This window comes from Vigna unguiculata, chromosome 10, assembly GCF_004118075.2.
Source record: "Vigna unguiculata cultivar IT97K-499-35 chromosome 10, ASM411807v1, whole genome shotgun sequence".
Lineage (NCBI taxonomy): Eukaryota > Viridiplantae > Streptophyta > Magnoliopsida > Fabales > Fabaceae > Vigna > Vigna unguiculata.
This window is the reverse complement of record NC_040288.1, coordinates 8878723-8905849: the sequence shown is the minus strand read 5'-3', so window position 1 is coordinate 8905849 and position 27127 is coordinate 8878723. Positions and strand designations below refer to the sequence as shown.

Here is a 27127-nt window from a genome sequence, read left to right as displayed (position 1 = left end):
TTGCACAAAACAATATTTAGCTTTCATGATATAGAGGGTGATTGATTCATATTCAATTTTTCCATTATTTCTTTTTTCCTAATGTTCATTTTGGTGTGATTTGCAACTCACTCTACACAAATGTTTTTATTGTTTTGGAACTCACATGGGCACTTGATTCACAACATCTTTTAAATTATAAGCTCAATTAGTAGACCACATTTTCTTAGTGTATTGTTAGCATGACAATAATTATATGTATACCAAACAATGCATCAATCAAATACTACAACACAAATAAAACCATCATAAACTAAGTGGTGGTTAAAAGTAAAATAACAATAATACTCATAATAATAATAATAATTTAGAAATGATATTTATGTAATGAACCTATTTTTCAAATTAAATATGCAAAAACTAAACTTAGAATTGATGCATTAAGGTAGCTAATTTTTTAAAAGGATATAGAATTTATTAAGAAATGTATTACTAATTAATAGAAGAAGTGCAAAAGGTTTAACGAAACTTTATCAATAGGAATAATCATCCTAGATATTTTGATTTCCCTTCTACAAAAGTGACTTGTAAGGATCTCTACATGGATGTAATAACAATTAGCTTGCATAATACGAGAGAAAAATTACTATTTTCCACTTTTCTTGCTTATTCTTTTCTTTTAATCTTCACTTTGGTGTGATTTGCATTTAACTTTGCAAATTCTTTTGTTATTAATAGATCCAATTTGAATAGGAATAATCATCCTAGATATTTTGATTTCCCTTCTACAAAAGTGAATTGTAAGGATCTCTACATGGATGTAATAACAATTAGCTTGCATAATACGAGAGAAAAATTACTATTTTCCACTTTTCTTGTTTATTCTTTTCATTTAATCTTCACTTTGGTGTGATTTGCAATTAACTTTGCACATTCTTTTGTTATTAATAGATCCAATTTGACACTTGGTTCACAAAAATCTTTATTTTTAATTTATGGACTCAATTAGCACAAAAATGATTGTATACCATATAACTCACCAAGAGAACACAATCATAAATCAAGTAGTGGATTAAAAGTAAGACAACATCGTTTATGTTGTCTTAGATTGTAGGTTAACGATTTTCGTTGAAGTTAATATTATCTATGGGAAAAATCAACCTCGATATTTAGATTTCCCATTTAAAAAAGTGAATTGTATAGATCATTTCGTGGATGTAAAAAAAATAGTTTCCATAACATAAGAGAATATCTATTCATTTTCAACTTTTCTTTTTCTTTTATTCCTTTCACTTCATTTTCACTTTAGTGTGATTTGCAATTAACTCTACACATTATTTTGTTATTAATGGATTAAATATTACACACAGTTCACAAAAATCTTTATTTTTAATTTATAAACTCAATTAGCCTAAAAACGATTGTATATCATATAACCCACCAAGAGAACACAATCATAAACCAAGTAGCGGATTAAAAGTAAGACAACATTAATACACGTAGTGATGATTTGGAATTGGTATTGATGTATTATAGTTATACTACAAATTATACAAGTCATTTAAGAAAGACGTGTAAGTAGTTTTACATCAAATTTCCTTCAAATACTTGTTTGGTATTTGTTCTGCCAAGTAAATGTAGAAATGCCCCATAGCTCCGGTACGAAACTTGTTTTCATATACGGATTCTAGTGTTAGAATTTCACCATCTTCGATCTTGATAGAGCCGGGTTTAGGATAACAAACTGACATCCCAACTAGGTAACCCTTTTCATTTCCTGCTTCTTTTCCAGTTCCGTATTTTGGATTTGAAGTGCATAAAACCCTTCCATCCTAAGTTAAGCATAATCATAAATACAGAGATGATTCACTAAACCTTTTAATTCCTTATAAATATATAGAAGTACCAACAAAATTTATTCCTAATGAATATATGAATTACACAAAATTTAACGTTAGTTTATCTACATGATACAACTTATATGGGAACAGAAAATATCAAATATTACCTGTCCATATAGAGTAATATTGACAACACCAGTGTGCATATGAGCAGTGCCATATATAAGATAACCACCTTTTGTCATTGGAATGTTTGCTTTCTTAACATGAGGGAAGTCATTGTGATGATTTCTCGGGATCTTATACTCTGCCTATAACAAATTGAGAAATTTATTTTACTCACATACCGGCGAAAAAAGTAATTAATAGCCTAATACTTTTTTTTTTGGAAAATAAATGAATTTCAAAAGTTTGCTTATGATTTGTAAAGTATTGTATGTATTGAACAAATCATCTACCTGACAATCATGAATTAGTGTAGAACCATTTGATCTTACACGATCAGTTGAATCAAGTATATAGAACTTAAGAGGCACTTGGTGTTCATCCCAATCAACCCACTTTATTTTGTATCTTAGGGAAAGCTTTCTTGTTGGGCCACGAAAACCATTTCTTAATTTGCATTGTACGTTATCTTGACAACAAAAGAGTCCTCCTTTATAATTTCTAGACAACAATTGACCATTAATGCCCGTTGTGACATTGTAAAAGTCGTTTGGGAGATTCATAAGCTTACACCTACACTCTGTACAACCTTTTCTATCTTGTGTTCCACGTGTATCAATAACCATGATGCTAAACAACCATTTTTCTTTAAACCCATGCTTTATTTTTGTAGGATTACCTAATTCAACTGCAAAAGGATCTGGAAGATTTGAAGATGTTCCTCGCGATTCTGCTCCCAAGCCCCAATAATGTGGAAGCAAAAAACCTTGGCATGCACCATCATTTCTTTCGAATTCGATACCATTGCGAAGGTCGTGGGATTGTTTAATGTACTGTGACATGGTAATGTTTTCAATATATTTTACAGCAAACCAATGATGAAGGTAAGTTTCATACAAAGGTACTGAATTACCATCTTCATCAACTACTTCAACATCAAAACTCTTGACCCCAATGTGACCTCTTGGAAATTCAATATCTAATAATGTTTTCACCACAATTTTTCCAGGCCCCACTTCAAAATTTTCAGACAAAAAAGTAGCTGACTTTATATGATTTTGATCAGACTCTACAACAACTGAGACAGTTGTGTCAAAGAGCAGCATCATTATTGATAATAAAATTATTGCTCCTTTAGAGATAGTCCTCATATGAACCTACAAGAAAATCGTTGCCATTAGCCATGAAAATATGCATGTAGGGTCATTCATTTGATAATCTTGTAGATGATTTAAAATGTAGTGAAAACATGGGAATTCGATGAAAAGAAAAGGTAAAGTAATAGAACGTTGATAATAAAAAGTTCATACCATATAAGAAAACGATAATGTGTTGATCATGGTGATGATTCGTTCTTAGATGGAGATGTATGATGGTTCAAATGTTAAAGCAGGTAAGTTTATACATAGATGAAATTAATTGCTAGTTTTATATATGGGGATCACTAAATGATGATTAATCTGGCATAACTAAATTTAAATGGATGTTAGTTGTCTCTTTTTAGTTGGTTGTACAAGGTGTTTCGTAATGTATTTAAACCTAAATTAACATGTATTGACATAGTTTTACAAATCTACAAAACTATTTGAAAACTTTGTAACTGTTTGTAGATGTAAAAACAACTTGATTAATGATTTGTTTGGGCAAACTTGACATGGTTTCACTTTTATAGGTTTTTTTTTTTTTAAATAGCAACATTCTAATATTACATGATAATAAATTTTGGGTTAAATTATGCTAAAAAGATGAAAATAAAAATACCAATCATATAAATTTAACCAAAAGAGGTTTATTCAAATAAACAACTAAGAAATAGAAAAAAATATAATTTTAATAACATTAATTAACACACTTAAGACATAGAATATATTAGAAAAAAACAATTGTATATGGTGATAATTATAATATATAATGTTGATTGAGTATGCATGGTATTTCTATTATCACTATTTCATAGTATTTTAGTAAGACATGAAGTGATATTTCTATATGATTTAAAGATATTCTAAATACCTCATAATTTATATAAGTTAATTATATTTTAATATTGTGCTTTAGAAGTTGATTTTTTGAATGATAAATTATTAGAAATAAAAATGTTTACAACGTAGCTATTACAAACAACATAACTCATCTTTTATAATCACAATAAACAAGTAACTCATCAGTGGAAGGTTGTGTACTTTTTATTATGCAAATTTTACGGTTGTGATATCATTTGTATCAAATACTGAAAAGTTAACTTCTGAATAATCCAATGGAAGAAAGATTATAAGGAATTTATCATCTTAAAAACACATATGCATGTTGCTCAATGTAATGCGACTCAACAAACATGGACAACATATGTATAAACTAAAACGAAAAATTGTGAATGTACGTCAACAAATTTATTTTAATAGTTTTATTCTTATAAAACATAAGCATGCAAAAAAAAAATCATTGGCATCTTATTATTAAGAAAAAATGGGTTATTCAAAGAGAATTGCAATCTTCATTAAAGAGGGACCATATGAAGATTTGAAAATCAATCGTATAAAAACTACATTGAATCTAAAACAACATCACTCTTGTTCTTGTCTAAAAGCTTATGAAAAAGGAAGAAAAAAACATGATTCTTTATTCCTAGAATTTATACTCATTTGATGTTGACTTTTGTTTGGAGTAAAGTGTCGAAAATCAAATTAAAACAATTTGTTGGTCTATTGACTCTAGTGTTATCATCATCGTGCCAAAGTAATTTCTTTGCCAACCAATCAGGGGTACCTATAAAAGTTGCTCTGATGCTAAAGTCAACTCAGGTTCCAACTATTTAAACAATTAATGCTATAATAAAAGCATGATGATTGTTCGAACAACCATACCTTTGATCTGTATTTATAGTTTTCTTCATGGGCTTTTAATTAGATATGACTTAATTACAACCCAATTCTCTTTAAACTTGCTTATTGGCATGTTTATGTTAATTAAATGTTTAGCAAATTTTAGTAATAACCGATCCGTTTTTTCAACATTCGAACAGTTGGTTATACTTCATTGTGCAAGGTTTGTACTGTTGATACATACAATACAATGTTATTCATCTATTAAGACGCTTATTGGTATTTACAAGAGAAAGAAATTTCTATTCGTACTTGAATCTTATCCTGAATCATATGATCAAGGGCCTACTAAATGTACCTCTTATCTTTAAACATCTTCAAGTGGCATGGCCTCTACCATTGAATCATAAGTTCTTCCCCTTCATATTATCTTCTCTCCCTTTCAATTTTTTAATTGAATTGTTGTTTCCCTTTCAAATTTTGATATTCTTTTACCATGTACACACACATAATACATATATATATACATACATACATACATACATACATACATACATATATATACATATATATATATATATATATATATATAATTTAAGTTCTTCCACTCTTTTAGGTAAGCTTTCACATTAGTATAATTAAATCGATTTAACTTGTGTCCAATTGCATGCATCTAAGAATTTCTATTTTATCTTTTCTTTATATAATTGTGCTCTTATTTTTTTTATTCTAGTTGTTATTCCACTCTCCTATGCAAAACTTACACTTAGTCTTATGAATTAAATCTATGTTTAGTGGTGAGTATCTTTGATATTCATGTCGTTTATTCACTACAAAAAAATATTTCATTAGTAACCAATTATAGTGACAAAAAATTGTTAGTCACTATAGTGACCAATTTATATATCAATTTAAAAAATAAAAAATTATTGGTTACTAAAATAGTCACTATTATAAATAAAAAATTATAATTGGTCACTAAATTTATCATTAATTAATTAGAGACCAATTTAGAAACTAAGTCATTTTGGTAGCCAAAATCTAGGTAGCTAATTTTTAGTAACCAATTTCCTTTGGTAGCCAAAACCACGGTAGCTAATTTTAAAGACCAATTTAGTGATCGATTATATTTTTTTATTCATAATAGTGACTATTTTAGTAACCAATAATATTTTACTTTGTGAATTGGTATCAAAATTGGTCACTATAGTAACTAATACCTTTTGATCACTAAAATTGGTTACTAATGAAATATTTTTTTTGTAGTGATTTTATACTTTTGAAAATATAAGAAAATTGAAGTTTCAATACTAAATCATGATAAAACATATTTAGACAGTCGTAAAGAAAACTCCGCCTATAATAACACCGTCAACCCAAACCTTATTCTCCAATAACAAAAAGTCATTTTATCAAACAACTCTGAAATCCACCCATCATATCACAATTAACACAAAAATATTGCTTGAAAATAATAAGTGTTATTCCATCTCATACATACCAAGGATGACTTACTTGAAACTTGAACCAACAATAGTGGAAAAAGAGTAACCTGTATCAGAAAAGTATTGTCTAACACAAAAGAACATCATTAAAAAATGTGTACTAATATATTTTGTAATTAAAATCAATTTTTTTTACATTGGTCGTCCTAGCATTCGATAAAAATTTTAAATATACATCGTGTAACATTATTGTTTGTCTTAAATTTTAAGATTTACTTCAGATGTCTGGCCTAAATTTGTTTATATCTTTGCATGAAACTCATTTCCTCCTCATTTCTCCCTCACGTTGTCGATATTTTGGCTATCTTCCTTGGTTATTGCTCCGACGAATGTGCTCCTAGGTACATTGGTCATTTATAGTGTATTTTTCTTTCCTCTTAGTGAGTGGTTGTTTCTGTTTGTTTGGGTTGTAGGTCAACAGTTTTCATCGAGGTTAATGATCTAAACCTCCATTTAGTCTTTTAAATTTATATTGCGGTTGTTTTGGGGGATCTCAATCATGATAATGTATAAATGTATTTATTGAATTGTTGTTGCTTTTATAACGTGTTATATAGATGTTTACATTTGATATCAAAATTAATTGCTAAAATTAAGTTAAATAGATAAATGAAATTAGATTTTAAAATTTAAATTCAAAATATTAGGATAGTAAAAATTAAAAGGACTACTTAATTATGTAAGTCCTTAGGAGTGATAATTAAAGTATCTAATTTGTAGTAAGAATATTAATATATGTGTGTATTTTCAATACGTAAGATAAATAATAGAAAGTCTTGCAACATTATAAATTTTTATAAAAAATTAAATAATTCAATTTCTTATACAAATCAATATCAATATTATTATACATCAAAATTATTGTTAACAAAAAATGCATTTATTTAGATAGATTTGCACAAAACAATATTTAGCTTTCATGATATAGAGGGTGATTGATTCATATTCAATTTTTCCATTATTTCTTTTTTCCTAATGTTCATTTTGGTGTGATTTGCAACTCACTCTACACAAATGTTTTTATTGTTTTGGAACTCACATGGGCACTTGATTCACAACATCTTTTAAATTATAAGCTCAATTAGTAGACCACATTTTCTTAGTGTATTGTTAGCATGACAATAATTATATGTATACCAAACAATGCATCAATCAAATACTACAACACAAATAAAACCATCATAAACTAAGTGGTGGTTAAAAGTAAAATAACAATAATACTCATAATAATAATAATAATTTAGAAATGATATTTATGTAATGAACCTATTTTTCAAATTAAATATGCAAAAACTAAACTTAGAATTGATGCATTAAGGTAGCTAATTTTTTAAAAGGATATAGAATTTATTAAGAAATGTATTACTAATTAATAGAAGAAGTGCAAAAGGTTTAACGAAACTTTATCAATAGGAATAATCATCCTAGATATTTTGATTTCCCTTCTACAAAAGTGACTTGTAAGGATCTCTACATGGATGTAATAACAATTAGCTTGCATAATACGAGAGAAAAATTACTATTTTCCACTTTTCTTGCTTATTCTTTTCTTTTAATCTTCACTTTGGTGTGATTTGCATTTAACTTTGCAAATTCTTTTGTTATTAATAGATCCAATTTGAATAGGAATAATCATCCTAGATATTTTGATTTCCCTTCTACAAAAGTGAATTGTAAGGATCTCTACATGGATGTAATAACAATTAGCTTGCATAATACGAGAGAAAAATTACTATTTTCCACTTTTCTTGTTTATTCTTTTCATTTAATCTTCACTTTGGTGTGATTTGCAATTAACTTTGCACATTCTTTTGTTATTAATAGATCCAATTTGACACTTGGTTCACAAAAATCTTTATTTTTAATTTATGGACTCAATTAGCACAAAAATGATTGTATACCATATAACTCACCAAGAGAACACAATCATAAATCAAGTAGTGGATTAAAAGTAAGACAACATCGTTTATGTTGTCTTAGATTGTAGGTTAACGATTTTCGTTGAAGTTAATATTATCTATGGGAAAAATCAACCTCGATATTTAGATTTCCCATTTAAAAAAGTGAATTGTATAGATCATTTCGTGGATGTAAAAAAAATAGTTTCCATAACATAAGAGAATATCTATTCATTTTCAACTTTTTTTTTTCTTTTATTCCTTTCACTTCATTTTCACTTTAGTGTGATTTGCAATTAACTCTACACATTATTTTGTTATTAATGGATTAAATATTACACACAGTTCACAAAAATCTTTATTTTTAATTTATAAACTCAATTAGCCTAAAAACGATTGTATATCATATAACCCACCAAGAGAACACAATCATAAACCAAGTAGCGGATTAAAAGTAAGACAACATTAATACACGTAGTGATGATTTGGAATTGGTATTGATGTATTATAGTTATACTACAAATTATACAAGTCATTTAAGAAAGACGTGTAAGTAGTTTTACATCAAATTTCCTTCAAATACTTGTTTGGTATTTGTTCTGCCAAGTAAATGTAGAAATGCCCCATAGCTCCGGTACGAAACTTGTTTTCATATACGGATTCTAGTGTTAGAATTTCACCATCTTCGATCTTGATAGAGCCGGGTTTAGGATAACAAACTGACATCCCAACTAGGTAACCCTTTTCATTTCCTGCTTCTTTTCCAGTTCCGTATTTTGGATTTGAAGTGCATAAAACCCTTCCATCCTAAGTTAAGCATAATCATAAATACAGAGATGATTCACTAAACCTTTTAATTCCTTATAAATATATAGAAGTACCAACAAAATTTATTCCTAATGAATATATGAATTACACAAAATTTAACGTTAGTTTATCTACATGATACAACTTATATGGGAACAGAAAATATCAAATATTACCTGTCCATATAGAGTAATATTGACAACACCAGTGTGCATATGAGCAGTGCCATATATAAGATAACCACCTTTTGTCATTGGAATGTTTGCTTTCTTAACATGAGGGAAGTCATTGTGATGATTTCTCGGGATCTTATACTCTGCCTATAACAAATTGAGAAATTTATTTTACTCACATACCGGCGAAAAAAGTAATTAATAGCCTAATACTTTTTTTTTTGGAAAATAAATGAATTTCAAAAGTTTGCTTATGATTTGTAAAGTATTGTATGTATTGAACAAATCATCTACCTGACAATCATGAATTAGTGTAGAACCATTTGATCTTACACGATCAGTTGAATCAAGTATATAGAACTTAAGAGGCACTTGGTGTTCATCCCAATCAACCCACTTTATTTTGTATCTTAGGGAAAGCTTTCTTGTTGGGCCACGAAAACCATTTCTTAATTTGCATTGTACGTTATCTTGACAACAAAAGAGTCCTCCTTTATAATTTCTAGACAACAATTGACCATTAATGCCCGTTGTGACATTGTAAAAGTCGTTTGGGAGATTCATAAGCTTACACCTACACTCTGTACAACCTTTTCTATCTTGTGTTCCACGTGTATCAATAACCATGATGCTAAACAACCATTTTTCTTTAAACCCATGCTTTATTTTTGTAGGATTACCTAATTCAACTGCAAAAGGATCTGGAAGATTTGAAGATGTTCCTCGCGATTCTGCTCCCAAGCCCCAATAATGTGGAAGCAAAAAACCTTGGCATGCACCATCATTTCTTTCGAATTCGATACCATTGCGAAGGTCGTGGGATTGTTTAATGTACTGTGACATGGTAATGTTTTCAATATATTTTACAGCAAACCAATGATGAAGGTAAGTTTCATACAAAGGTACTGAATTACCATCTTCATCAACTACTTCAACATCAAAACTCTTGACCCCAATGTGACCTCTTGGAAATTCAATATCTAATAATGTTTTCACCACAATTTTTCCAGGCCCCACTTCAAAATTTTCAGACAAAAAAGTAGCTGACTTTATATGATTTTGATCAGACTCTACAACAACTGAGACAGTTGTGTCAAAGAGCAGCATCATTATTGATAATAAAATTATTGCTCCTTTAGAGATAGTCCTCATATGAACCTACAAGAAAATCGTTGCCATTAGCCATGAAAATATGCATGTAGGGTCATTCATTTGATAATCTTGTAGATGATTTAAAATGTAGTGAAAACATGGGAATTCGATGAAAAGAAAAGGTAAAGTAATAGAACGTTGATAATAAAAAGTTCATACCATATAAGAAAACGATAATGTGTTGATCATGGTGATGATTCGTTCTTAGATGGAGATGTATGATGGTTCAAATGTTAAAGCAGGTAAGTTTATACATAGATGAAATTAATTGCTAGTTTTATATATGGGGATCACTAAATGATGATTAATCTGGCATAACTAAATTTAAATGGATGTTAGTTGTCTCTTTTTAGTTGGTTGTACAAGGTGTTTCGTAATGTATTTAAACCTAAATTAACATGTATTGACATAGTTTTACAAATCTACAAAACTATTTGAAAACTTTGTAACTGTTTGTAGATGTAAAAACAACTTGATTAATGATTTGTTTGGGCAAACTTGACATGGTTTCACTTTTATAGGTTTTTTTTTTTTTAAATAGCAACATTCTAATATTACATGATAATAAATTTTGGGTTAAATTATGCTAAAAAGATGAAAATAAAAAATACCAATCATATAAATTTAACCAAAAGAGGTTTATTCAAATAAACAACTAAGAAATAGAAAAAAATATAATTTTAATAACATTAATTAACACACTTAAGACATAGAATATATTAGAAAAAAACAATTGTATATGGTGATAATTATAATATATAATGTTGATTGAGTATGCATGGTATTTCTATTATCACTATTTCATAGTATTTTAGTAAGACATGAAGTGATATTTCTATATGATTTAAAGATATTCTAAATACCTCATAATTTATATAAGTTAATTATATTTTAATATTGTGCTTTAGAAGTTGATTTTTTGAATGATAAATTATTAGAAATAAAAATGTTTACAACGTAGCTATTACAAACAACATAACTCATCTTTTATAATCACAATAAACAAGTAACTCATCAGTGGAAGGTTGTGTACTTTTTATTATGCAAATTTTACGGTTGTGATATCATTTGTATCAAATACTGAAAAGTTAACTTCTGAATAATCCAATGGAAGAAAGATTATAAGGAATTTATCATCTTAAAAACACATATGCATGTTGCTCAATGTAATGCGACTCAACAAACATGGACAACATATGTATAAACTAAAACGAAAAATTGTGAATGTACGTCAACAAATTTATTTTAATAGTTTTATTCTTATAAAACATAAGCATGCAAAAAAAAAAATCATTGGCATCTTATTATTAAGAAAAAATGGGTTATTCAAAGAGAATTGCAATCTTCATTAAAGAGGGACCATATGAAGATTTGAAAATCAATCGTATAAAAACTACATTGAATCTAAAACAACATCACTCTTGTTCTTGTCTAAAAGCTTATGAAAAAGGAAGAAAAAAACATGATTCTTTATTCCTAGAATTTATACTCATTTGATGTTGACTTTTGTTTGGAGTAAAGTGTCGAAAATCAAATTAAAACAATTTGTTGGTCTATTGACTCTAGTGTTATCATCATCGTGCCAAAGTAATTTCTTTGCCAACCAATCAGGGGTACCTATAAAAGTTGCTCTGATGCTAAAGTCAACTCAGGTTCCAACTATTTAAACAATTAATGCTATAATAAAAGCATGATGATTGTTCGAACAACCATACCTTTGATCTGTATTTATAGTTTTCTTCATGGGCTTTTAATTAGATATGACTTAATTACAACCCAATTCTCTTTAAACTTGCTTATTGGCATGTTTATGTTAATTAAATGTTTAGCAAATTTTAGTAATAACCGATCCGTTTTTCAACATTCGAACAGTTGGTTATACTTCATTGTGCAAGGTTTGTACTGTTGATACATACAATACAATGTTATTCATCTATTAAGACGCTTATTGGTATTTACAAGAGAAAGAAATTTCTATTCGTACTTGAATCTTATCCTGAATCATATGATCAAGGGCCTACTAAATGTACCTCTTATCTTTAAACATCTTCAAGTGGCATGGCCTCTACCATTGAATCATAAGTTCTTCCCCTTCATATTATCTTCTCTCCCTTTCAATTTTTTAATTGAATTGTTGTTTCCCTTTCAAATTTTTGATATTCTTTTACCATGTACACACACATAATACATATATATATACATACATACATACATACATACATACATACATATATATACATATATATATATATATATATATATATATAATTTAAGTTCTTCCACTCTTTTAGGTAAGCTTTCACATTAGTATAATTAAATCGATTTAACTTGTGTCCAATTGCATGCATCTAAGAATTTCTATTTTATCTTTTCTTTATATAATTGTGCTCTTATTTTTTTTATTCTAGTTGTTATTCCACTCTCCTATGCAAAACTTACACTTAGTCTTATGAATTAAATCTATGTTTAGTGGTGAGTATCTTTGATATTCATGTCGTTTATTCACTACAAAAAAATATTTCATTAGTAACCAATTATAGTGACAAAAAATTGTTAGTCACTATAGTGACCAATTTATATATCAATTTAAAAAATAAAAAATTATTGGTTACTAAAATAGTCACTATTATAAATAAAAAATTATAATTGGTCACTAAATTTATCATTAATTAATTAGAGACCAATTTAGAAACTAAGTCATTTTGGTAGCCAAAATCTAGGTAGCTAATTTTTAGTAACCAATTTCCTTTGGTAGCCAAAACCACGGTAGCTAATTTTAAAGACCAATTTAGTGATCGATTATATTTTTTTATTCATAATAGTGACTATTTTAGTAACCAATAATATTTTACTTTGTGAATTGGTATCAAAATTGGTCACTATAGTAACTAATACCTTTTGATCACTAAAATTGGTTACTAATGAAATATTTTTTTGTAGTGATTTTATACTTTTGAAAATATAAGAAAATTGAAGTTTCAATACTAAATCATGATAAAACATATTTAGACAGTCGTAAAGAAAACTCCGCCTATAATAACACCGTCAACCCAAACCTTATTCTCCAATAACAAAAAGTCATTTTATCAAACAACTCTGAAATCCACCCATCATATCACAATTAACACAAAAATATTGCTTGAAAATAATAAGTGTTATTCCATCTCATACATACCAAGGATGACTTACTTGAAACTTGAACCAACAATAGTGGAAAAAGAGTAACCTGTATCAGAAAAGTATTGTCTAACACAAAAGAACATCATTAAAAAATGTGTACTAATATATTTTGTAATTAAAATCAATTTTTTTTACATTGGTCGTCCTAGCATTCGATAAAAATTTTAAATATACATCGTGTAACATTATTGTTTGTCTTAAATTTTAAGATTTACTTCAGATGTCTGGCCTAAATTTGTTTATATCTTTGCATGAAACTCATTTCCTCCTCATTTCTCCCTCACGTTGTCGATATTTTGGCTATCTTCCTTGGTTATTGCTCCGACGAATGTGCTCCTAGGTACATTGGTCATTTATAGTGTATTTTTCTTTCCTCTTAGTGAGTGGTTGTTTCTGTTTGTTTGGGTTGTAGGTCAACAGTTTTCATCGAGGTTAATGATCTAAACCTCCATTTAGTCTTTTAAATTTATATTGCGGTTGTTTTGGGGGATCTCAATCATGATAATGTATAAATGTATTTATTGAATTGTTGTTGCTTTTATAACGTGTTATATAGATGTTTACATTTGATATCAAAATTAATTGCTAAAATTAAGTTAAATAGATAAATGAAATTAGATTTTAAAATTTAAATTCAAAATATTAGGATAGTAAAAATTAAAAGGACTACTTAATTATGTAAGTCCTTAGGAGTGATAATTAAAGTATCTAATTTGTAGTAAGAATATTAATATATGTGTGTATTTTCAATACGTAAGATAAATAATAGAAAGTCTTGCAACATTATAAATTTTTATAAAAAATTAAATAATTCAATTTCTTATACAAATCAATATCAATATTATTATACATCAAAATTATTGTTAACAAAAAATGCATTTATTTAGATAGATTTGCACAAAACAATATTTAGCTTTCATGATATAGAGGGTGATTGATTCATATTCAATTTTTCCATTATTTCTTTTTTCCTAATGTTCATTTTGGTGTGATTTGCAACTCACTCTACACAAATGTTTTTATTGTTTTGGAACTCACATGGGCACTTGATTCACAACATCTTTTAAATTATAAGCTCAATTAGTAGACCACATTTTCTTAGTGTATTGTTAGCATGACAATAATTATATGTATACCAAACAATGCATCAATCAAATACTACAACACAAATAAAACCATCATAAACTAAGTGGTGGTTAAAAGTAAAATAACAATAATACTCATAATAATAATAATAATTTAGAAATGATATTTATGTAATGAACCTATTTTTCAAATTAAATATGCAAAAACTAAACTTAGAATTGATGCATTAAGGTAGCTAATTTTTTAAAAGGATATAGAATTTATTAAGAAATGTATTACTAATTAATAGAAGAAGTGCAAAAGGTTTAACGAAACTTTATCAATAGGAATAATCATCCTAGATATTTTGATTTCCCTTCTACAAAAGTGACTTGTAAGGATCTCTACATGGATGTAATAACAATTAGCTTGCATAATACGAGAGAAAAATTACTATTTTCCACTTTTCTTGCTTATTCTTTTCTTTTAATCTTCACTTTGGTGTGATTTGCATTTAACTTTGCAAATTCTTTTGTTATTAATAGATCCAATTTGAATAGGAATAATCATCCTAGATATTTTGATTTCCCTTCTACAAAAGTGAATTGTAAGGATCTCTACATGGATGTAATAACAATTAGCTTGCATAATACGAGAGAAAAATTACTATTTTCCACTTTTCTTGTTTATTCTTTTCATTTAATCTTCACTTTGGTGTGATTTGCAATTAACTTTGCACATTCTTTTGTTATTAATAGATCCAATTTGACACTTGGTTCACAAAAATCTTTATTTTTAATTTATGGACTCAATTAGCACAAAAATGATTGTATACCATATAACTCACCAAGAGAACACAATCATAAATCAAGTAGTGGATTAAAAGTAAGACAACATCGTTTATGTTGTCTTAGATTGTAGGTTAACGATTTTCGTTGAAGTTAATATTATCTATGGGAAAAATCAACCTCGATATTTAGATTTCCCATTTAAAAAAGTGAATTGTATAGATCATTTCGTGGATGTAAAAAAAATAGTTTCCATAACATAAGAGAATATCTATTCATTTTCAACTTTTCTTTTTCTTTTATTCCTTTCACTTCATTTTCACTTTAGTGTGATTTGCAATTAACTCTACACATTATTTTGTTATTAATGGATTAAATATTACACACAGTTCACAAAAATCTTTATTTTTAATTTATAAACTCAATTAGCCTAAAAACGATTGTATATCATATAACCCACCAAGAGAACACAATCATAAACCAAGTAGCGGATTAAAAGTAAGACAACATTAATACACGTAGTGATGATTTGGAATTGGTATTGATGTATTATAGTTATACTACAAATTATACAAGTCATTTAAGAAAGACGTGTAAGTAGTTTTACATCAAATTTCCTTCAAATACTTGTTTGGTATTTGTTCTGCCAAGTAAATGTAGAAATGCCCCATAGCTCCGGTACGAAACTTGTTTTCATATACGGATTCTAGTGTTAGAATTTCACCATCTTCGATCTTGATAGAGCCGGGTTTAGGATAACAAACTGACATCCCAACTAGGTAACCCTTTTCATTTCCTGCTTCTTTTCCAGTTCCGTATTTTGGATTTGAAGTGCATAAAACCCTTCCATCCTAAGTTAAGCATAATCATAAATACAGAGATGATTCACTAAACCTTTTAATTCCTTATAAATATATAGAAGTACCAACAAAATTTATTCCTAATGAATATATGAATTACACAAAATTTAACGTTAGTTTATCTACATGATACAACTTATATGGGAACAGAAAATATCAAATATTACCTGTCCATATAGAGTAATATTGACAACACCAGTGTGCATATGAGCAGTGCCATATATAAGATAACCACCTTTTGTCATTGGAATGTTTGCTTTCTTAACATGAGGGAAGTCATTGTGATGATTTCTCGGGATCTTATACTCTGCCTATAACAAATTGAGAAATTTATTTTACTCACATACCGGCGAAAAAAGTAATTAATAGCCTAATACTTTTTTTTTGGAAAATAAATGAATTTCAAAAGTTTGCTTATGATTTGTAAAGTATTGTATGTATTGAACAAATCATCTACCTGACAATCATGAATTAGTGTAGAACCATTTGATCTTACACGATCAGTTGAATCAAGTATATAGAACTTAAGAGGCACTTGGTGTTCATCCCAATCAACCCACTTTATTTTGTATCTTAGGGAAAGCTTTCTTGTTGGGCCACGAAAACCATTTCTTAATTTGCATTGTACGTTATCTTGACAACAAAAGAGTCCTCCTTTATAATTTCTAGACAACAATTGACCATTAATGCCCGTTGTGACATTGTAAAAGTCGTTTGGGAGATTCATAAGCTTACACCTACACTCTGTACAACCTTTTCTATCTTGTGTTCCACGTGTATCAATAACCATGATGCTAAACAACCATTTTTCTTTAAACCCATGCTTTATTTTTGTAGGATTACCTAATTCAACTGCAAAAGGATCTGGAAGATTTGAAGATGTTCCTCGCGATTCTGCTCCCAAGCCCCAATAATGTGGAAGCAAAAAACCTTGGCATGCACCATCATTTCTTTCGAATTCGATACCATTGCGAAGGTCGTGGGATTGTTTAATGTACTGTGACATGGTAATGTTTTCAATATATTTTACAGCAAACCAATGATGAAGGTAAGTTTCATACAAAGGTACTGAATTACCATCTTCATCAACTACTTCAACATCAAAACTCTTGACCCCAATGTGACCTCTTGGAAATTCAATATCTAATAATGTTTTCACCACAATTTTTCCAGGCCCCACTTCAAAATTTTCAGACAAAAAAGTAGCTGACTTTATATGATTTTGATCAGACTCTACAACAACTGAGACAGTTGTGTCAAAGAGCAGCATCATTATTGATAATAAAATTATTGCTCCTTTAGAGATAGTCCTCATATGAACCTACAAGAAAATCGTTGCCATTAGCCATGAAAATATGCATGTAGGGTCATTCATTTGATAATCTTGTAGATGATTTAAAATGTAGTGAAAACATGGGAATTCGATGAAAAGAAAAGGTAAAGTAATAGAACGTTGATAATAAAAAGTTCATACCATATAAGAAAACGATAATGTGTTGATCATGGTGATGATTCGTTCTTAGATGGAGATGTATGATGGTTCAAATGTTAAAGCAGGTAAGTTTATACATAGATGAAATTAATTGCTAGTTTTATATATGGGGATCACTAAATGATGATTAATCTGGCATAACTAAATTTAAATGGATGTTAGTTGTCTCTTTTTAGTTGGTTGTACAAGGTGTTTCGTAATGTATTTAAACCTAAATTAACATGTATTGACATAGTTTTACAAATCTACAAAACTATTTGAAAACTTTGTAACTGTTTGTAGATGTAAAAACAACTTGATTAATGATTTGTTTGGGCAAACTTGACATGGTTTCACTTTTATAGGTTTTTTTTTTTTTAAATAGCAACATTCTAATATTACATGATAATAAATTTTGGGTTAAATTATGCTAAAAAGATGAAAATAAAAAATACCAATCATATAAATTTAACCAAAAGAGGTTTATTCAAATAAACAACTAAGAAATAGAAAAAAATATAATTTTAATAACATTAATTAACACACTTAAGACATAGAATATATTAGAAAAAAACAATTGTATATGGTGATAATTATAATATATAATGTTGATTGAGTATGCATGGTATTTCTATTATCACTATTTCATAGTATTTTAGTAAGACATGAAGTGATATTTCTATATGATTTAAAGATATTCTAAATACCTCATAATTTATATAAGTTAATTATATTTTAATATTGTGCTTTAGAAGTTGATTTTTTGAATGATAAATTATTAGAAATAAAAATGTTTACAACGTAGCTATTACAAACAACATAACTCATCTTTTATAATCACAATAAACAAGTAACTCATCAGTGGAAGGTTGTGTACTTTTTATTATGCAAATTTTACGGTTGTGATATCATTTGTATCAAATACTGAAAAGTTAACTTCTGAATAATCCAATGGAAGAAAGATTATAAGGAATTTATCATCTTAAAAACACATATGCATGTTGCTCAATGTAATGCGACTCAACAAACATGGACAACATATGTATAAACTAAAACGAAAAATTGTGAATGTACGTCAACAAATTTATTTTAATAGTTTTATTCTTATAAAACATAAGCATGCAAAAAAAAAAATCATTGGCATCTTATTATTAAGAAAAAATGGGTTATTCAAAGAGAATTGCAATCTTCATTAAAGAGGGACCATATGAAGATTTGAAAATCAATCGTATAAAAACTACATTGAATCTAAAACAACATCACTCTTGTTCTTGTCTAAAAGCTTATGAAAAAGGAAGAAAAAAACATGATTCTTTATTCCTAGAATTTATACTCATTTGATGTTGACTTTTGTTTGGAGTAAAGTGTCGAAAATCAAATTAAAACAATTTGTTGGTCTATTGACTCTAGTGTTATCATCATCGTGCCAAAGTAATTTCTTTGCCAACCAATCAGGGGTACCTATAAAAGTTGCTCTGATGCTAAAGTCAACTCAGGTTCCAACTATTTAAACAATTAATGCTATAATAAAAGCATGATGATTGTTCGAACAACCATACCTTTGATCTGTATTTATAGTTTTCTTCATGGGCTTTTAATTAGATATGACTTAATTACAACCCAATTCTCTTTAAACTTGCTTATTGGCATGTTTATGTTAATTAAATGTTTAGCAAATTTTAGTAATAACCGATCCGTTTTTTCAACATTCGAACAGTTGGTTATACTTCATTGTGCAAGGTTTGTACTGTTGATACATACAATACAATGTTATTCATCTATTAAGACGCTTATTGGTATTTACAAGAGAAAGAAATTTCTATTCGTACTTGAATCTTATCCTGAATCATATGATCAAGGGCCTACTAAATGTACCTCTTATCTTTAAACATCTTCAAGTGGCATGGCCTCTACCATTGAATCATAAGTTCTTCCCCTTCATATTATCTTCTCTCCCTTTCAATTTTTTAATTGAATTGTTGTTTCCCTTTCAAATTTTTGATATTCTTTTACCATGTACACACACATAATACATATATATATACATACATACATACATACATACATACATACATATATATACATATATATATATATATATATATATATATATAATTTAAGTTCTTCCACTCTTTTAGGTAAGCTTTCACATTAGTATAATTAAATCGATTTAACTTGTGTCCAATTGCATGCATCTAAGAATTTCTATTTTATCTTTTCTTTATATAATTGTGCTCTTATTTTTTTTATTCTAGTTGTTATTCCACTCTCCTATGCAAAACTTACACTTAGTCTTATGAATTAAATCTATGTTTAGTGGTGAGTATCTTTGATATTCATGTCGTTTATTCACTACAAAAAAATATTTCATTAGTAACCAATTATAGTGACAAAAAATTGTTAGTCACTATAGTGACCAATTTATATATCAATTTAAAAAATAAAAAATTATTGGTTACTAAAATAGTCACTATTATAAATAAAAAATTATAATTGGTCACTAAATTTATCATTAATTAATTAGAGACCAATTTAGAAACTAAGTCATTTTGGTAGCCAAAATCTAGGTAGCTAATTTTTAGTAACCAATTTCCTTTGGTAGCCAAAACCACGGTAGCTAATTTTAAAGACCAATTTAGTGATCGATTATATTTTTTTATTCATAATAGTGACTATTTTAGTAACCAATAATATTTTACTTTGTGAATTGGTATCAAAATTGGTCACTATAGTAACTAATACCTTTTGATCACTAAAATTGGTTACTAATGAAATATTTTTTTTGTAGTGATTTTATACTTTTGAAAATATAAGAAAATTGAAGTTTCAATACTAAATCATGATAAAACATATTTAGACAGTCGTAAAGAAAACTCCGCCTATAATAACACCGTCAACCCAAACCTTATTCTCCAATAACAAAAAGTCATTTTATCAAACAACTCTGAAATCCACCCATCATATCACAATTAACACAAAAATATTGCTTGAAAATAATAAGTGTTATTCCATCTCATACATACCAAGGATGACTTACTTGAAACTTGAACCAACAATAGTGGAAAAAGAGTAACCTGTATCAGAAAAGTATTGTCTAACACAAAAGAACATCATTAAAAAATGTGTACTAATATATTTTGTAATTAAAATCAATTTTTTTTACATTGGTCGTCCTAGCATTCGATAAAAATTTTAAATATACATCGTGTAACATTATTGTTTGTCTTAAATTTTAAGATTTACTTCAGATGTCTGGCCTAAATTTGTTTATATCTTTGCATGAAACTCATTTCCTCCTCATTTCTCCCTCACGTTGTCGATATTTTGGCTATCTTCCTTGGTTATTGCTCCGACGAATGTGCTCCTAGGTACATTGGTCATTTATAGTGTATTTTTCTTTCCTCTTAGTGAGTGGTTGTTTCTGTTTGTTTGGGTTGTAGGTCAACAGTTTTCATCGAGGTTAATGATCTAAACCTCCATTTAGTCTTTTAAATTTATATTGCGGTTGTTTTGGGGGATCTCAATCATGATAATGTATAAATGTATTTATTGAATTGTTGTTGCTTTTATAACGTGTTATATAGATGTTTACATTTGATATCAAAATTAATTGCTAAAATTAAGTTAAATAGATAAATGAAATTAGATTTTAAAATTTAAATTCAAAATATTAGGATAGTAAAAATTAAAAGGACTACTTAATTATGTAAGTCCTTAGGAGTGATAATTAAAGTATCTAATTTGTAGTAAGAATATTAATATATGTGTGTATTTTCAATACGTAAGATAAATAATAGAAAGTCTTGCAACATTATAAATTTTTATAAAAAATTAAATAATTCAATTTCTTATACAAATCAATATCAATATTATTATACATCAAAATTATTGTTAACAAAAAATGCATTTATTTAGATAGATTTGCACAAAACAATATTTAGCTTTCATGATATAGAGGGTGATTGATTCATATTCAATTTTTCCATTATTTCTTTTTTCCTAATGTTCATTTTGGTGTGATTTGCAACTCACTCTACACAAATGTTTTTATTGTTTTGGAACTCACATGGGCACTTGATTCACAACATCTTTTAAATTATAAGCTCAATTAGTAGACCACATTTTCTTAGTGTATTGTTAGCATGACAATAATTATATGTATACCAAACAATGCATCAATCAAATACTACAACACAAATAAAACCATCATAAACTAAGTGGTGGTTAAAAGTAAAATAACAATAATACTCATAATAATAATAATAATTTAGAAATGATATTTATGTAATGAACCTATTTTTCAAATTAAATATGCAAAAACTAAACTTAGAATTGATGCATTAAGGTAGCTAATTTTTTAAAAGGATATAGAATTTATTAAGAAATGTATTACTAATTAATAGAAGAAGTGCAAAAGGTTTAACGAAACTTTATCAATAGGAATAATCATCCTAGATATTTTGATTTCCCTTCTACAAAAGTGACTTGTAAGGATCTCTACATGGATGTAATAACAATTAGCTTGCATAATACGAGAGAAAAATTACTATTTTCCACTTTTCTTGCTTATTCTTTTCTTTTAATCTTCACTTTGGTGTGATTTGCATTTAACTTTGCAAATTCTTTTGTTATTAATAGATCCAATTTGAATAGGAATAATCATCCTAGATATTTTGATTTCCCTTCTACAAAAGTGAATTGTAAGGATCTCTACATGGATGTAATAACAATTAGCTTGCATAATACGAGAGAAAAATTACTATTTTCCACTTTTCTTGTTTATTCTTTTCATTTAATCTTCACTTTGGTGTGATTTGCAATTAACTTTGCACATTCTTTTGTTATTAATAGATCCAATTTGACACTTGGTTCACAAAAATCTTTATTTTTAATTTATGGACTCAATTAGCACAAAAATGATTGTATACCATATAACTCACCAAGAGAACACAATCATAAATCAAGTAGTGGATTAAAAGTAAGACAACATCGTTTATGTTGTCTTAGATTGTAGGTTAACGATTTTCGTTGAAGTTAATATTATCTATGGGAAAAATCAACCTCGATATTTAGATTTCCCATTTAAAAAAGTGAATTGTATAGATCATTTCGTGGATGTAAAAAAAATAGTTTCCATAACATAAGAGAATATCTATTCATTTTCAACTTTTCTTTTTCTTTTATTCCTTTCACTTCATTTTCACTTTAGTGTGATTTGCAATTAACTCTACACATTATTTTGTTATTAATGGATTAAATATTACACACAGTTCACAAAAATCTTTATTTTTAATTTATAAACTCAATTAGCCTAAAAACGATTGTATATCATATAACCCACCAAGAGAACACAATCATAAACCAAGTAGCGGATTAAAAGTAAGACAACATTAATACACGTAGTGATGATTTGGAATTGGTATTGATGTATTATAGTTATACTACAAATTATACAAGTCATTTAAGAAAGACGTGTAAGTAGTTTTACATCAAATTTCCTTCAAATACTTGTTTGGTATTTGTTCTGCCAAGTAAATGTAGAAATGCCCCATAGCTCCGGTACGAAACTTGTTTTCATATACGGATTCTAGTGTTAGAATTTCACCATCTTCGATCTTGATAGAGCCGGGTTTAGGATAACAAACTGACATCCCAACTAGGTAACCCTTTTCATTTCCTGCTTCTTTTCCAGTTCCGTATTTTGGATTTGAAGTGCATAAAACCCTTCCATCCTAAGTTAAGCATAATCATAAATACAGAGATGATTCACTAAACCTTTTAATTCCTTATAAATATATAGAAGTACCAACAAAATTTATTCCTAATGAATATATGAATTACACAAAATTTAACGTTAGTTTATCTACATGATACAACTTATATGGGAACAGAAAATATCAAATATTACCTGTCCATATAGAGTAATATTGACAACACCAGTGTGCATATGAGCAGTGCCATATATAAGATAACCACCTTTTGTCATTGGAATGTTTGCTTTCTTAACATGAGGGAAGTCATTGTGATGATTTCTCGGGATCTTATACTCTGCCTATAACAAATTGAGAAATTTATTTTACTCACATACCGGCGAAAAAAGTAATTAATAGCCTAATACTTTTTTTTTTGGAAAATAAATGAATTTCAAAAGTTTGCTTATGATTTGTAAAGTATTGTATGTATTGAACAAATCATCTACCTGACAATCATGAATTAGTGTAGAACCATTTGATCTTACACGATCAGTTGAATCAAGTATATAGAACTTAAGAGGCACTTGGTGTTCATCCCAATCAACCCACTTTATTTTGTATCTTAGGGAAAGCTTTCTTGTTGGGCCACGAAAACCATTTCTTAATTTGCATTGTACGTTATCTTGACAACAAAAGAGTCCTCCTTTATAATTTCTAGACAACAATTGACCATTAATGCCCGTTGTGACATTGTAAAAGTCGTTTGGGAGATTCATAAGCTTACACCTACACTCTGTACAACCTTTTCTATCTTGTGTTCCACGTGTATCAATAACCATGATGCTAAACAACCATTTTTCTTTAAACCCATGCTTTATTTTTGTAGGATTACCTAATTCAACTGCAAAAGGATCTGGAAGATTTGAAGATGTTCCTCGCGATTCTGCTCCCAAGCCCCAATAATGTGGAAGCAAAAAACCTTGGCATGCACCATCATTTCTTTCGAATTCGATACCATTGCGAAGGTCGTGGGATTGTTTAATGTACTGTGACATGGTAATGTTTTCAATATATTTTACAGCAAACCAATGATGAAGGTAAGTTTCATACAAAGGTACTGAATTACCATCTTCATCAACTACTTCAACATCAAAACTCTTGACCCCAATGTGACCTCTTGGAAATTCAATATCTAATAATGTTTTCACCACAATTTTTCCAGGCCCCACTTCAAAATTTTCAGACAAAAAAGTAGCTGACTTTATATGATTTTGATCAGACTCTACAACAACTGAGACAGTTGTGTCAAAGAGCAGCATCATTATTGATAATAAAATTATTGCTCCTTTAGAGATAGTCCTCATATGAACCTACAAGAAAATCGTTGCCATTAGCCATGAAAATATGCATGTAGGGTCATTCATTTGATAATCTTGTAGATGATTTAAAATGTAGTGAAAACATGGGAATTCGATGAAAAGAAAAGGTAAAGTAATAGAACGTTGATAATAAAAAGTTCATACCATATAAGAAAACGATAATGTGTTGATCATGGTGATGATTCGTTCTTAGATGGAGATGTATGATGGTTCAAATGTTAAAGCAGGTAAGTTTATACATAGATGAAATTAATTGCTAGTTTTATATATGGGGATCACTAAATGATGATTAATCTGGCATAACTAAATTTAAATGGATGTTAGTTGTCTCTTTTTAGTTGGTTGTACAAGGTGTTTCGTAATGTATTTAAACCTAAATTAACATGTATTGACATAGTTTTACAAATCTACAAAACTATTTGAAAACTTTGTAACTGTTTGTAGATGTAAAAACAACTTGATTAATGATTTGTTTGGGCAAACTTGACATGGTTTCACTTTTATAGGTTTTTTTTTTTAAATAGCAACATTCTAATATTACATGATAATAAATTTTGGGTTAAATTATGCTAAAAAGATGAAAATAAAAAATACCAATCATATAAATTTAACCAAAAGAGGTTTATTCAAATAAACAACTAAGAAATAGAAAAAAATATAATTTTAATAACATTAATTAACACACTTAAGACATAGAATATATTAGAAAAAAACAATTGTATATGGTGATAATTATAATATATAATGTTGATTGAGTATGCATGGTATTTCTATTATCACTATTTCATAGTATTTTAGTAAGACATGAAGTGATATTTCTATATGATTTAAAGATATTCTAAATACCTCATAATTTATATAAGTTAATTATATTTTAATATTGTGCTTTAGAAGTTGATTTTTTGAATGATAAATTATTAGAAATAAAAATGTTTACAACGTAGCTATTACAAACAACATAACTCATCTTTTATAATCACAATAAACAAGTAACTCATCAGTGGAAGGTTGTGTACTTTTTAATATGCAAATTTTACGGTTGTGATATCATTTGTATCAAATACTGAAAAGTTAACTTCTGAATAATCCAATGGAAGAAAGATTATAAGGAATTTATCATCTTAAAAACACATATGCATGTTGCTCAATGTAATGCGACTCAACAAACATGGACAACATATGTATAAACTAAAACGAAAAATTGTGAATGTACGTCAACAAATTTATTTTAATAGTTTTATTCTTATAAAACATAAGCATGCAAAAAAAAAAATCATTGGCATCTTATTATTAAGAAAAAATGGGTTATTCAAAGAGAATTGCAATCTTCATTAAAGAGGGACCATATGAAGATTTGAAAATCAATCGTATAAAAACTACATTGAATCTAAAACAACATCACTCTTGTTCTTGTCTAAAAGCTTATGAAAAAGGAAGAAAAAAACATGATTCTTTATTCCTAGAATTTATACTCATTTGATGTTGACTTTTGTTTGGAGTAAAGTGTCGAAAATCAAATTAAAACAATTTGTTGGTCTATTGACTCTAGTGTTATCATCATCGTGCCAAAGTAATTTCTTTGCCAACCAATCAGGGGTACCTATAAAAGTTGCTCTGATGCTAAAGTCAACTCAGGTTCCAACTATTTAAACAATTAATGCTATAATAAAAGCATGATGATTGTTCGAACAACCATACCTTTGATCTGTATTTATAGTTTTCTTCATGGGCTTTTAATTAGATATGACTTAATTACAACCCAATTCTCTTTAAACTTGCATAGTCTTTCTTTTATCACTATTCATGGTAATTTACTAAGACATATATTTCTATATGATTTAAATATATTTTAAATACCTCTAAATTTATATAAGTCAATTATAAAAGTTGATTTTTGAATTGATGTGGTGTTGAAAGAGAAACTACTAGAAATGGAAAGAAAAATGTTTATAGGAAAGCTATTACAAACAACATAACTTATCTTTTCTAATCACAATAAACAAGTAATTCAACACATAGCAATGGAAGGTTGTGTATTTTTTAATATGCGAATGCTATGATTGTGATATGTAAAAATGAAATATGACTTATTATTTAAAATTTTGAAAGTTAAAATTAACAAAATCATATTAAAATAAAATGAGATAGGTAAAAATTAAATTGAAAAGAAAAATAAGAATGACTAGTTAAAATAAAATTAAAGAATAACTTTTGTATTTAAAATTATTATGATTATTATTAATTATATTATTATAAGTAATAAAATGTGTGGGTGATGCTGATAAAATTAAGGCATATAAGCAATACTTCCAGTGCCACTCTGGCTTTCTATTGTGGTATCGTCTATGA

General features: G+C 27.9%; 4 protein-coding genes across 4 annotated transcripts; all 4 read right to left on the bottom strand.

Moving 5' to 3' along the window:
• Window positions 1-1568: 1568 nt before the first annotated feature.
• On the bottom strand, window positions 1569-3376 carry LOC114165187. Its single transcript, XM_028049849.1, has 4 exons — window positions 3296-3376; window positions 2279-3142; window positions 1988-2131; window positions 1569-1811 (listed from the first exon to the last, which is right to left on the bottom strand). Exons 1-4 carry the CDS (start codon window positions 3323-3325, stop codon window positions 1569-1571), a joined length of 1281 nt encoding a protein of 426 aa, XP_027905650.1. The 5' UTR covers window positions 3326-3376.
• Window positions 3377-8774: 5398 nt separating this feature from the next.
• On the bottom strand, window positions 8775-10582 carry LOC114165186. Its single transcript, XM_028049848.1, has 4 exons — window positions 10502-10582; window positions 9485-10348; window positions 9194-9337; window positions 8775-9017 (listed from the first exon to the last, which is right to left on the bottom strand). Exons 1-4 carry the CDS (start codon window positions 10529-10531, stop codon window positions 8775-8777), a joined length of 1281 nt encoding a protein of 426 aa, XP_027905649.1. The 5' UTR covers window positions 10532-10582.
• A 5401-nt stretch (window positions 10583-15983) lies between these two features.
• LOC114165185 lies at window positions 15984-17790 on the bottom strand. The gene is made up of 4 exons (XM_028049847.1): window positions 17710-17790; window positions 16693-17556; window positions 16403-16546; window positions 15984-16226 (listed from the first exon to the last, which is right to left on the bottom strand). Exons 1-4 carry the CDS (start codon window positions 17737-17739, stop codon window positions 15984-15986), a joined length of 1281 nt encoding a protein of 426 aa, XP_027905648.1. The 5' UTR covers window positions 17740-17790.
• A 5405-nt stretch (window positions 17791-23195) lies between these two features.
• On the bottom strand, window positions 23196-25003 carry LOC114165183. Its single transcript, XM_028049846.1, has 4 exons — window positions 24923-25003; window positions 23906-24769; window positions 23615-23758; window positions 23196-23438 (listed from the first exon to the last, which is right to left on the bottom strand). Exons 1-4 carry the CDS (start codon window positions 24950-24952, stop codon window positions 23196-23198), a joined length of 1281 nt encoding a protein of 426 aa, XP_027905647.1. The 5' UTR covers window positions 24953-25003.
• Window positions 25004-27127: the final 2124 nt, after the last annotated feature.

Coding starts and splice junctions, on each gene's coding strand:
- LOC114165187 (XM_028049849.1), bottom strand. CDS start 3,325: ATGATCAACACATTATCGTTTTCTTATATG. Junction 3,143..3,295: donor CATTATCGTTTTCTTATATG/GTATGAACTTTT, acceptor ATTTTCTTGTAG/GTTCATATGAGGACTATCTC. Junction 2,132..2,278: donor CACTAATTCATGATTGTCAG/GTAGATGATTTG, acceptor AATTTGTTATAG/GCAGAGTATAAGATCCCGAG.
- LOC114165186 (XM_028049848.1), bottom strand. CDS start 10,531: ATGATCAACACATTATCGTTTTCTTATATG. Junction 10,349..10,501: donor CATTATCGTTTTCTTATATG/GTATGAACTTTT, acceptor ATTTTCTTGTAG/GTTCATATGAGGACTATCTC. Junction 9,018..9,193: donor ATATTACTCTATATGGACAG/GTAATATTTGAT, acceptor TGCTTAACTTAG/GATGGAAGGGTTTTATGCAC.
- LOC114165185 (XM_028049847.1), bottom strand. CDS start 17,739: ATGATCAACACATTATCGTTTTCTTATATG. Junction 16,547..16,692: donor CACTAATTCATGATTGTCAG/GTAGATGATTTG, acceptor AATTTGTTATAG/GCAGAGTATAAGATCCCGAG. Junction 16,227..16,402: donor ATATTACTCTATATGGACAG/GTAATATTTGAT, acceptor TGCTTAACTTAG/GATGGAAGGGTTTTATGCAC.
- LOC114165183 (XM_028049846.1), bottom strand. CDS start 24,952: ATGATCAACACATTATCGTTTTCTTATATG. Junction 24,770..24,922: donor CATTATCGTTTTCTTATATG/GTATGAACTTTT, acceptor ATTTTCTTGTAG/GTTCATATGAGGACTATCTC. Junction 23,759..23,905: donor CACTAATTCATGATTGTCAG/GTAGATGATTTG, acceptor AATTTGTTATAG/GCAGAGTATAAGATCCCGAG.